This window comes from Pteropus alecto, unplaced genomic scaffold (assembly GCF_000325575.1).
Source record: "Pteropus alecto unplaced genomic scaffold, ASM32557v1 scaffold195, whole genome shotgun sequence".
In the NCBI taxonomy this organism is placed as follows: Eukaryota; Metazoa; Chordata; class Mammalia; order Chiroptera; family Pteropodidae; genus Pteropus; species Pteropus alecto.
The window spans coordinates 3,607,972-3,620,954 of NW_006438073.1; the positions used below are offsets into that span (position 1 = coordinate 3,607,972).

Here is a 12,983-nt window from a genome sequence, read left to right on the forward strand (position 1 = left end):
CATTGCAGGACAGCTGGGCTGGTGGTCCTGGACCTCCACAGTCCCAGAAAGAGACTGGAAAGCTCGATTTTTATGTCATCTTCGCACTTTAAAATCTTATCAACTAATACATTTGTTTTTAAATCTTGGGCCCCCCAGAAATGTGTATATAAATCAAATATGGTTCATCACCTACCAGTTTATGATCTCTGCTTAGCTATTTCATCTTGTCCTCGACTACCTGTTCGACTGTCAGGCTATTTAATAAAAATACTGAGGCAGAAAAGGAATTTATAGAAGAGGAAACAATTCAGGAATTAACAAGTGATATTTATGTCTGTTGTGAAATTAAATATAAAGATAAAAATCTGCTCAGTATTTTTTTTATGATCCCTATATGAGCCCACTGTGCTAGAAATTGAGTGTGCTACATGGCAAGGAACTTGCATGCGGGAGCCATAAAGGGCACAGGTACTGGTCCCAAGCCCCCACATGTAGGCAGGAGCTGGACTCTTGGCAGGCCCGGGAGTCGTGGGCTCGGTAGACAAGTTGAGACCAGACTGCTGACGTCGAGTTCTATAGTGATTTGGCGTGGCGCCAGGAAACTTGGCCCAGATCCTTCTAATACTTTCTCTTCTTTTCTCTGTTGGCCTTTGTCTCTCGTGGTGGCACTCTTAGGGCAGAGATCCCATGGCAGTTTCCTGCCTAATAGCAAAAGTTCACCTCAGACCACCAGAGGTGGGAGACAGGCACAGATGGGGAGGAGAAAGGAAGCGGGAGAGCGGGCAGCACCTTGTCTGACGCAGATGATGGTTATGTTAGGCTGCTGATGCTGGTTAATTACTTCTTGTCTCTCATTTTTTTCTCTTCCCGTTTCTCTTCCATCCCCCAGTCCGTTTCTTTCCATCTTTCCCGTCATTGCCCCTCCCTCACCTGTTATTATTGGTGTTACACAGTTCCTTTTCCAAGCCCTTTCATCCCTTTGTCCTCCCCAATCATCTTGACTTAAAGGGTATTGATCTGCTTATTTGCACATTTATAAAGCAAGATTTATCAATGAACGGGCCTCTAGGAGGCTTTCCTTGAGTACGACATAGCATTTTTATGGTCTGCATTTATCTGAAGTTACTTGGACTGACAGTCCTCTTTAAGTTGTTTCTAACGTGTCTTCTGCTGTAAATGGCAAAATCTACAGTTCAAGCCTTAAAGCCGACTACAGGACCTATATTCCCTGTACTCTTCGAGTCTGCATTATACTCCACCCTTTTCTCCTTTTTTAATTGGTTAACCCACTTCGTAGTTTTTACCAGAAAATTAAGTCATTCCATTTTTATTTTGTTTTTCTTTACTGACAATCTTCCATGCCCACACCAGCAACTGGTGATGACGACGACTGGGATGAAGACTGGGATGACCCCAAGTCGTCTTCCCCCTACTTTAAGGACTCAGAGTCAGCCGAGGCAGGCGGTGCTGCGCGTGGGAACAGCCGTGCTGGTTCCTCGTCCATGAAGCTGCCACTTAACAAGTAGGTTTGAAGGGAGTCGGGGGGGTGTGGACTCCTCTCTGCGTAGAACAGACAGAAGGTACAGAGGGATTTTTCTCTTCTCTAATTTATGGCGTTTTGGGCGTGATTTGGTCATTTTTATTTTGATCGTAGCTTGGAAGCTTATTTAAAAATTTTTTTTCATTTTAAAGGGAAATATTTGTAAAATTTAATATTCCGCAAACACTGTTTTTACCTTTATCAACTCTGTGACATATTAAGGTTTCACTGCTGATGTCACAGGAAAACCAAAAATAACTGTCTTTTAAATGTTTTACTATTTTTTGGTCACCTACCGTCTTGCCAGGCATTGCGCAAAGCAGTTTGCATGCATTCTCATGTGGCCCTCGCTTCCCTGTGCTGTACACACAATCTCTGTTTTACTGTGGGAGAAACTGAAGCCCAGAGAGGTTAAGTGAGTGCCCATGCTCACACAGGTGGTAAGTGGTCTGGTCAGGATTCCAAACCAGACTCCAGGCTTCTGAGTACGTGCTCTGAACTGCTGTGCCTAATGTGTTTAGGACTTTGTTTTCACTTAGGTTAAAAAAAAAAAGTTTTGAATAGTACTTGTAGATAACACCCTTTAACAGGAAAGCATATGGAAAGGGAAAATATGGACAGAGCATTGTAGGATGGATGGCTTGGTAGAGAGTTCTGGATAAGTCTAGTTTATACCAGTGTAGTTTGAAGGAGATAAAATTTATGACGTCCATAAAAATCTTTGGGCACTCTTTCTTACAGCAGTTATAGTTAAAATAGTTTTATTTTCTAAAGTTACTAATATTTTTTCTCAGTGTCCCAAGTTCATGATTCAAAGCAGATATTAAGGAATGTTAATCCATATCTGGAAAAAATTGTAAACATACTGTTAGATATATCTATCTAGATATCAAGCTCTAGTTCTAGATCTACATACATATGTATACGTTTAATAAGTCCTACAAGTTTTTAGTATATTTAAATAGCATCAGTGATTATTTGAGTTATCTTTTAGCTACACACTTTTCCTACGTCTCTGTCTAGTTTCTTCCATTATGTATTTTCATACTCAATTGCTTATCTAATAAAATTAATCATTTATTATTGACTTGCATCTTGTTTCTTAGAGTCAAATTTGAAGTTCTCAGTATGGTCCTAGTGATGTATATTACTCTCAGTTCCTTAAACCTGAAAACAGTATATTTAAAACCCATTTAAATAGAATGTGCCTCTTAGCCCCAGTTGGCAAATGAGGAAGCAGAGACTGGGTGGGACAAATGACCGGCCAAGTTTTCGTTGCTAGAAAGTGAGATTCTGGCTGGTGCCCCAGACCTCTGACCCCTCTCCTGGGCTTCCCGCTGCTCCTTGCTCGCTCTCTAATTTGCTGTGTGATCTTGAGAAAGTTGGACCACCTGTCTAAACCTCGGTTTCCTCATCTCTGAAGTGAAGGGGTTGGCTTTAAGAATTCTTTCTGTTCTAAAATTCCATTCCAGGTTGAAACTAAATTAGAGCAGTCCTAATTTATACCTGCACAGCTGAAGTGTCTCTCTCTGTGGTACTGGGAACCATTTAAACTCCTGTGTATTTTTATTTAATTACAGTAAATTATAAATGTGAGTAAATTACTCATATTTATAACAGTTGTAAAAATTTTTTAAGTTAATAACGTTTTTCAGCAAATTAATTCATTGTGTATGATAGCTGTATTCTGCAATTCATGGAAGATAAACCTTATACTAGAAAAGATTAGAAATTTAATACACTTGAGCATTATAAAATCCATCTTGATAATACTCAAAAGAATTAATAAGTCGCATTGCTGTTCAGTGAGTATTAAGTGACTGCGTATTCAGTCCTAGAGTTTGCTACGGTCCATAAGAGGACCAGAAGTGTGAAACGTGATTTCTGCCCTCAGAAGCTTGCAGTCTCGTCCATTAATTCATTAGGCATTTAGTGTGCTCCCCTTACTCCTCGAGGTCCTGGGAATGCAGGTGCTCTGTCTAAGATACTTCTGGGCTGCTGTAATGTCCTCGTGGACAGTGGCGGTTAAGCGTGATAAATTGTATGGGAAGGGCATGCTCAGAATGTTGAAGAAGCACAGTGAAAACTACCTGAGGCTGTAGGAAGTACTTTCAAAAAGAAGATGGCATAATGAGAAATAATTTTTTAATTTAGGAGTACACACTAGGCTTTTTACATAAATTTTCTCATTTAATTCCCTTATCACCTGAAAAGATAGGTCATATTGGTCCCGTTCTTCCCACAAGGAGACTGAAGCTCTAAAGGTAACATAGCTTTTGTTGGAGTTGGATTTGGAATTCAAACCCAAGGCCATTCGGCTCCTATACGCCACTTGATTCTCTCTTGTATGAGCCATGTTTTAAAGAAGTCTGGGGACAAGGGAAAGCGGGGAACTCAGTCGAGAATGAAGAAGAAGATTCAGGCCTCTGAGAGCATCACGTTGGCCTTTAACCTGGTATCTGAATGAAATCAGAAGTAGCTGGTATTTTGTAGAAATACCATTTCTTTTTTCTATTTTAGCTATTTTGCTTCCTGAGGGTTTTTTTTTTTTTCTTGTTTATTTTTTTAAAAATTATAAAACCCAAATTAATCTTGTCTTCTTTAGAAGTAGCACTTCGGATGGCTATACATTTATTCCAGCTTTTTTCTAATTTTAGAAATTTGCTTTGGATTTAGATTTGATTCCTGGCAGTAGCCAATTTCATTACATTTTAGGTCTCTACTAGAAAGACTGGTTTTCTTTGTGTTTCATAAACTGGCTCTGAGGGCAGAGCCTCAGGAAGCCAGCACAGGGCCCATGAACAGCGGTGGCAGGGGGGTCACTATGGCTTCTATAGTTGGGATACATAAATTCTGGTGTGTGGCCACTGCCCTTGTGGCCAGCTCCAGATCATAAGCTTGTTACCATTTCCTCCTGTGACCTGGAGGACATTTTTCTGAGCCCTTCACTCTTCGTGGGGTGATAGTTTCAAATCCAGTTAAACAAATAGGTACCATAAATATACCTCCTGGAGAAAACTGTTCTCTTACTAGATAATGCTTGATTAAATGACTAATTGGCCATTGAACAATCTGATTATGTTAGGTTTCATTTACCACACTTTCCTAGGTCTAGTCCATCTGAAAGACAGAACAAGGTTAAAACTGCTTTAAAGTAAATGCAGATGAGAGCTATAGAATTCTTTTAAGGAAGGATTTGACTCACAAGCATTTGTCTTCATGATTAGGTTTCCTGGATTTGCAAAACCTGGGATGGAACAGTATTTGTTGGCCAAGCAACTAGCAAAACCCAAAGAGAAAATTCCTATCATTGTAAGTTTATTCGTTTTTGTTTCTTTGCTGCTGTTTCTGATTAAGCTCTTTTATAATGCTTTAAAGCTAAGAGGGTTATTACTCATTTGGAAAGTATTTTTAAACACACTTAATGCTCCAAATAACTGACAGTATTTGTTAGTATTTTAAGAGTACTAAAGATAATTACCATAAAGTAATGCCTATCATCTTGTTTAGATATTCTTTATATTTACCTTTTAGACTTAGTAATTGAACCAACAACACCCATACTATATATTCTTTTAACAATTTTTCTTCTCTAAGGTGTCTTGAAGTATCATTTACATGCTGTTTTGCTACCAGCCTTATCTACTTAGCTAATAAACCCAACTCAAATATTTAGGTTTCTACCCTGGCAGAGTACATGCCCATTATCAGAAGAAGGTACCTTTTCCACTATGTTCATATAATTAGTCTATCTTCCAGTAAACGAACTGTCAGGTAATAATAAGGAGCTAGCAAATAAAAGCTAGGAGTTAAGGATGCCATTAAGACTATCTGCCTTAGAATAACTTCATTATTATTTAGCATGCCGATAGATTTCCTGTGTAAGAGCTATATAGCTGTATATTCCCAGATGAAATTCTGGAAGAGAACTGTGGCTGTCTCCTGACCCTGTTGGCTTAGCCCTGTAACTCTAAGATGGGGGAAACCTGAGTGCAATCACCATGGACTCAGACAAGGGTGAGGAAACACCTGCTCTTATTCTGGCATCTCTGGGTCTTAGGAAACTTGGTAAAAGTGCATGGATGATATTGGATTTATTTTATTACTTGTTCCTACACCTTTGAAAAGCTTAAAATCCTAGGAACCTCTAGAGAGAAGGACTGTGACCAAGATCCCTGTTCATCCTTCTTCCCTCAAAGCAAATTTGGGGTTCTTACTTCTGAGTGGTTAGATTAAAGATAATTTTATTTTCTTCAGACTTTCTTGTAAATTCTAAACATGTATCATTGTTCTTTTCATTAAATTTAAAACTCCACACAGTTTAGAGCCATTGGCCCTGCCCCTTGGATTCTCAGAGGGGAATTTGTCACAAGCATGGTAATGGTTGTGGAACAGCATTTGAGTTTGTCCCCCATTGTTTGAATTGTCCCACAAGTCTTAGGTAGAGCTGGGCCTTGTAACCCACAGGCAGGCCTCTTTGCGTGGGCTTCTTACGTGGGAAAAGAAGCTGAGGGAAGCTATCACGTCTTTAGGAAACGAAGAGAAAGCAGAGATCTGGTTGTTTGCTTAATTTAAGGCGCAGTAAACTTCCCCACTAATAAAATGTGACTTGTGGGTATTGAGCCCTAGTGGATCAGAGTTGCTTTGCTTAGTCCCTGTCACTGCAGGAAATGCCCCAAAGCCTCCTCTTGAAGATTCCTATTCTGCAGCTTTAAGAATTTTCTGGATCTGGCCTTCCTCTTGGGGACCCAGAGCACCTTGTTGTCAGAGATCTTCTTTAGTCCCTTATTAAAATTCTCTGGGCCCCTGTCACCGTCCTGCCCTAATGACCTCTGAACTTTCATATCCCACCTTACTTTTTTCTCCTTCCACCTTTAAAAAGAATTAGGACTGGGTACACAGAAAATTAGAGTAAGCGTTGAGGAAGTTCAAGAAAAATTTGACATGGCTGAGATATCCAAGGGTGTAATTTTATATTTCACAAACTGTCAGCCCATGATACATAAGACAATTTTTTAAAACTAGCCCTTCATACATATAATTAAGACAACTGGACTAGAGAGAGAAGAATTCTGTTCCACCCAGCACGCCCAGAGGAGAGGGAAATGGGCATCTCTTCTGCGTGGCCTGAAGTGCCTATGTGTAGAGCAGGAGAATTTGTCCTGGCGAGTGTGTGCTTCAAATACAACCCCAACAGGAACACAGAACATGTACGTAACTTCTCAAAGAAGAGCAAGAATGACCCCCCCAAAGGACTTCTGGGCCTAAAAAGAATCATTTGATGACTTACATCAATTTTATTTGCTATTTTTCCATGTAACAAAATTAACTCTCCCTGGAACGTTGTGTAGGTTGGAGATTATGGCCCGATGTGGGTTTATCCTACCTCTACATTTGACTGTGTGGTAGCAGATCCCAGGAAAGGCTCCAAAATGTATGGGCTGAAGAGCTACATTGAATATCAGTTAACACCTACTGTAAGTATCCAGGTTACCAAAAGCAGAATCACGCTTACAGCACTAGTTACACTTGGCTTTTTTCTTCATTTTGTGTAGTTGGCATTGGTAACTTTTTCTCCTCTTTTCCTTCTTTTGTAGAACACTAATCGATCTGTAAACCACAGGTATAAACACTTTGACTGGTTATATGAGCGTCTTCTGGTTAAGTTTGGGTCAGCCATTCCAATCCCTTCTCTTCCAGATAAGCAAGTCACAGGTGAGTGTGTGTGACACTGAACCCAGGATGATAAGTAAAAAGACTCCAGTTGGAGTATCCTGATGTAAATCTGTAATGGCATTTTCCATCCTCCAGAGCAGGGGTCCCCAACCCCCATGCTGCAAACTGGTACCTGTCTGTGGCCTGTTAGGAACTGGGCTACACGGCAGGAGGTGAGTGGCGGGCGATCAGAGCCAAGCTTCATCTGTATTTGCAGCTGCTCCCCAGCACTAGCATCACCACGTCAGCTCCGCCTCAGATCATCAGGCATTTGATTCTCATGGGAGCACCGGTCCCTGGTGCCACAAAGGTTGGGGATCGCTGCTGTCAAGGAGCAAGATGTGTACAGTGTTCATGTACGTGGAAGTTCCCTAAACACCTAAGAAGAATGTTTCATAAAATTTTCTGTCAGAGTTCTTGTATACATATCTTGAAGTCATTGTGTCTTTATTGCTACACCCTTTCTTATAAAAGAAATATGTGAATTTTTTTAAATGTGAAAATGATACCAATAGAAATGATCCAAATAACCTAAAGTGGAAATAATACATGACCCAGCTGATGTAATAAACACATGATGCAGTCCAGCTGCATCGTTTTCATTAGAAGTACGTAAACATCAAATGCAGCAGCCACAGAGCTTCTAACTGTCAATGTCGGAAGTTCCCAAGTTTTCTACTTAGTTATTTAGGTGACTATTTATATTTAAATGTTTTTTTATTTATCATTGATTATTACCTTCCTCTCTTTTTCATTTATTAAAGGTGTTATGTTTCCCCACTAGACCTCCCCCAAATTTTCTGGTCAATAATCCATCAAGGGTGCCATCAGGGCCCTTTAAATACGCAGCTAGAGCGCATTCGTTTCTATGTCTGTTTTAAGAACTGTGATTTTTTTTTAACTCTCCAGCCTAGTATAGAACCTGGAATATTAATACTCAGGACTCAATATGTTTGTCTTGGAATAAAAGTTTGTAAAGTAGCTGAGCTTCACTAAAGATTAGAAAGAGTTTAAGTTTGTAGCTAGAAAATTTTCAGATAAATGAAACTAGTCATTATAGAAGGGAAAGAATTGAAGAGAGTAAGGCCTGAAAAGTTCGAACTAGAGAGGCCTCTAAGAAGTGGAAGACGTCCACAGGCTCACCTGAGCCCAGCGAGAGGTGACATGGAGGCCAGGAAGGAAGGGATCTTTCCAGAGGTCAGGGAAGGCCAGAGCGGGTTTGCTCCTCAGTTGCTAAGAGTTGAGCTAAATGGTTTAGAGAGGGACTGAGAATCTTCACCAGCCGACAGCAGAGCCAGCTCAAGACGGCTTTCAGCATTGTACTGAGGTTTATTCCTACGTGCCAGGTGTTGTGCGTGCCTAGACACGTCGCTTATGCTTTCTCGGTTCAGAGAATTTGAACACGCTCTGCTCAGTAGTGCTAAAAAGAGTATTTGAATCTGATCCCGAACTTGCTCTGTTTGTATTATGAGATACGGACCAACTAGTCTTTAGATAGAATTAGTAGTCCTTAGGATAAGAAAGTCATTCTCTTTAAAACTTTACTTTGTTTTACATTTTATGTTTCTCTGAAAATTTTTAAGGAAATGGAAACACTTGTTTCTAAAAAGTTGTTTTGATTTTGATTTTTTTTTTTAATTTTCAAAAGTTAGATTCTCGTATAGAATGGAGAGCGGGGCTGCATTGCCAGGCAGATAAACACACCCTCACCATGTGGGGGTGACTCTTGAGCAGCCTGGAAGCTGTATGAGGGTGGCCAGGCTGGCGGAGATTGCTGCCTCCGTCCACTCAGGTGTAACCACACCCCTAGTCCTGTGCCCGCTTCAGATAGTCACTGCTCCTCCTTTCTGTTATGCTTGTGTTAAATCACAGCTTCCTTTTTAAAAAATTTAGATTTCTTTCCATGACTACTTCAGTTCTGCCTTTCTCTCTGTTTTCAATTTCAGTCCATTTCCTGAATTTTATACTCTTCTTTATCAATTTGAATTGATTGGTACAATATGTGCTCCATGGTGTTTAAATAAATGGATTGATGAGCTACTTCAGGGCTGTGGAGATTTCTTATGTCTTTTAGATTTTAATACATTGTTTATTCTAAATCAGATATCTCAGTGCTGTTTTAAAGCATCATAGAGTCATGGTTCTGTTCCCACATTAAGGTTTGTTTAAAAAAAGCCTCAGGCCTGAAGTCAGGGGGATGTCCTAGAAAAGCCAGACAGCGACAGCCCCTCATCTGAAGATAGCTGCGCTTTGATTCACTGACTGGGACGTGTGCCGAGGAAACCGAAAAGCACAGAAGCCGCTTTATTTCTCCCTTCGCTTGTTTGCCTCCTGCCCACGGCGCCCACAAGATCGTTATTATATAACCCCCCTCTCGCTTACGCCCCGGAGGAAAGGGAAAGGAATGCCAAGTAGATGATGTCACGACATTTCTGTGGACTTGATCGTTCCTTGAAAAACTTACAGCTGACATTTTTTACTTGTTCATCAATTTTTTTTTTTCTTCCGTGAAATAATATCAAATCAATCTGGTTTTATTCCTGGGTGCAAAACTCGTATATTCGCAATTCTTAGTGAAAACCTAAGTAAGGTTTGTTGAACATAGGAAAATGGAAATCCTTCCTCCTTCCTTTTTTCTAATTCCTTGGAAACTGGTATGAAAATCTGACCAATCACACAATGACATCTGAAGTTGTCGTTTTGGAAGTAAACCAGCTATGGCAGAAAAATTTTCAGGAGGAACAAGAATCATTAATTAATTTCAGTCAACGAGAAGGTTATGAACTCTTGATATAATTCACTTGCCCCTAATGGGGAATTTGGCATAACCCTGCTGATCACTGGATCTTTTCTCTCCAGCGGGTGGAGGGTCATCTCAACAGATGAGACTGTTTCTGCACAGCCTAAGCTTAAGTAGTACTTAATCTCTACTAGTAAGTGCAGAATTTGAAGTGCTTTAATGTACAGCAGGTGTCCAGACCCATCATGCTGCTCACGTGCCAATTTTTTAGGTAATGAATTTTTCATATGTAGGTCGATAATAGTCTTCTTGTTAAAAGACTTATGCTTATTAGTACTCATAATTTCTAAGAGAAAGTCCAGGCTGCATTCTTTAAATTTTATTTTTAAACTTACGTATAGTAAATTCACTCCTTTTGGTGTACGTTCTAAGCGTTGACAGCCACCACTACAGTCTGGTGACCGCTCCATTCAGGATGCAAAAGGTCCCATCACCTCCCAGTGGTCCCTTGAGCCGCCCTTTTCCAGTCAGTCCCTCCTGCAGTCCTAGCTCATGTCAGCATTGATTTATTTTTTGACTCTCTAATTTTGCCTTTTCTAGAATATCATTATAAATGGAAACACGTAGTGCGTAGTCTTTTGAGTCTGGCTTTCACTTAGCAGAACACATTTGAGATTCATCCATCTTGTTGTGTATCAGTAGTTTGTTTCTTTTTATTGCTGAGAATGTTTCAGTGTATGACTATATCATAGTTTGTTTACCCATTCATTTAATGAAGTACATTTGGGTTTCCAGTTTGGGGCAATGCTAAGTAAAGCTGCTATAAACATTTAAATGCAAGTTTTTACATGAGCATAAGTTTTCAGTTCTCTTGAGTAAATACCTAGGAGTGGAATGACGGGGTCATATGGTGGGTATATGTTTAATATTTAAGAAATCGCCAGACTGTCATCCAAAGTGGCTGTACCATTTCGTAGCCCCCACCAGCCATGGATGAGACTGTCGGGGACTCTGCATCCTCACTTCCGCTTTTGCTGGTGTCTGTTTTTCTTTAACGAGTCTAGTAGGTGTGCAGTGATATCTCTTTATGGTTCTAATTTACATTTCCCTAATGACCAAAGGTGTTGAGCATTTTTCGTGTACCTGTTTCCCATCCACATATTTCCTTTGGTGACGTGTCTGTTTAACTCTTTTGCCCATTTTTTGTTAGGTGGTTTTGTTATAGTTAAATTTTGAGAATTGTTTATGTAGTCTGGAAACCAGTTTTCTGTCACATAATGTGATTTGCAAGTAATTTGTCCCAGGTGTGACTTTTCTGTTAACAAGATCTTTTGCATAACAAAAGCTTTTAATTTTAATGAAGTACAATTGTTTCTTTTATGGATTATGCTTTAGGTATCATGACTAAGACCTCTTTGCCTAACCCAAGTTCACATTGATAGTTTCTTCTACAAGCGTTGTGGTTTTAGGTTTTACATTTAGGTCTGCAATGCATTTTGAGTTCATGTTTATATAAGACGTGGCAAGGTAGGGGTTTATGTTTTGCAGATGGATGTCCAGTGGTTCTAATACTGTCTGTTACAAAGAGTGTTGCTTCTCTGTTGAATTTCCTTTGCACCTTTGTCAGAAGTCAGTTGACCACATTTGTGTGGGTTTATTCCTGGGTGCGGATTCTGTTTTGATCTGTGTCTGTCCTTTTGCCAGTACCATGACCTCTTAATTAATGTCGCTTTAGTGAGTCGTGAATCAGGTGACGTGAATCCTTTAACTTGATTCTTTTTCAAAATTGTTTTTGGTTCTTCTCCTCTTCCTCCTCCTTTTTTGCTTTTCCATGTAAATGTAAGAGTCAATCGTAGATATCCACAAGCAATCATGGTGGGATTTTAATTGGAATGACATTGATTCTATAGATCAATTTTGGTAGATTTGAAATCTTAATATGTAGTTTTCTAATCCAAGAACATAAATATATTGTATTTGATTTTCATTAGTGTTTTGTAGTTTTCATTGTACAGATTCAGCACATATTCTGCACATATTTCAGAATACAAAATCTGTTAGGTTTACATGTAAGAATTTCATCAGATTCTGTTGTAAATGGTACTATTTATTTTTTAATTTGTTTTTCAGCTGTTTGTTGCATTATGATACAGTTGATTTTTGTGTATTGACCTTGTATCTGTGACCTTGCGAAACTCACTAGTTCCAGGAGCTTTTTTGTGGATTTGGGGGGATTTTTGTGTAGACCATCTTGTCCTCTAAACTAGAGACTGCCTTATTTCATCCTCTCCAGCGTGTGCCTTCTGTTTCTGTTTCTGACTTCCAGCGTGAAGTCGAATAGGAGCAGCGGAAGCAGACATCTTTGCTTTGTTCCCAGTAGAGGAGAAAGCGTTGTCTTTCACCATCACATAAGATGTTAGCTTGAGGTTTTTTGTATATGCCCTTTTATCAAGTTAAGGGACTTCCCTTTTTTTCCTAGTTTGCTGAAAGTTGTCTGCATAAACGGATGCTGAATTTCGTTAAATGTATTTTGTGCATCTATAGCGGTAATCACATGGTTTTTCTTAATATACTGAACCAGCCTTGCATTCTTGGGATACACTTCACTTGGTCATGATGTACCACTCTTTTTTTTTCATATTACTATATTCAATTTGCTAATATTTAGTTGACGGATTTCGTGTAATGGTCATGAGGGTAATTGGTCTACTTAATCTTTGGTTGTGGTATTGGCATTTCTGGCCTCATAAGTTTGGAAGTATTCCCTTTTTTTCTATATTCTGGATGAGATTGTGTAGAATTGATATTATTTCTTCCATGAATGTTTGATAGAATTCACCACTGAAATAATCTGGACCTGAAGTGTCCTTTGTGGGAAGGCTTTTTAAGTCTGAATTTCCCAAACAGACATAGGGCTTGTCAGGTCGTCTCTTCTTCAGTGAGCTTCAGTAGTTTGGGTCTTTGTAGGAATTGATCTATTTCATATAAGTGGTTGGGGGTGGGTTT

General features: G+C 39.5%; 1 protein-coding gene across 1 annotated transcript in view; it reads left to right on the forward strand.

The window, feature by feature from the left end:
• The window catches only part of SNX9 (sorting nexin 9), a 53,178-nt gene that overhangs the window by 18,526 nt on the left and 21,669 nt on the right, over positions 1-12,983 (forward strand). Inside the window, exons 5-8 of the mRNA XM_006915022.3 lie at positions 1,354-1,504; positions 4,750-4,834; positions 6,874-6,999; positions 7,120-7,237. Coding sequence (XP_006915084.1) covers positions 1,354-1,504; positions 4,750-4,834; positions 6,874-6,999; positions 7,120-7,237 — 480 coding nt within the window. The remainder of the gene's footprint in view (positions 1-1,353; positions 1,505-4,749; positions 4,835-6,873; positions 7,000-7,119; positions 7,238-12,983) is intronic.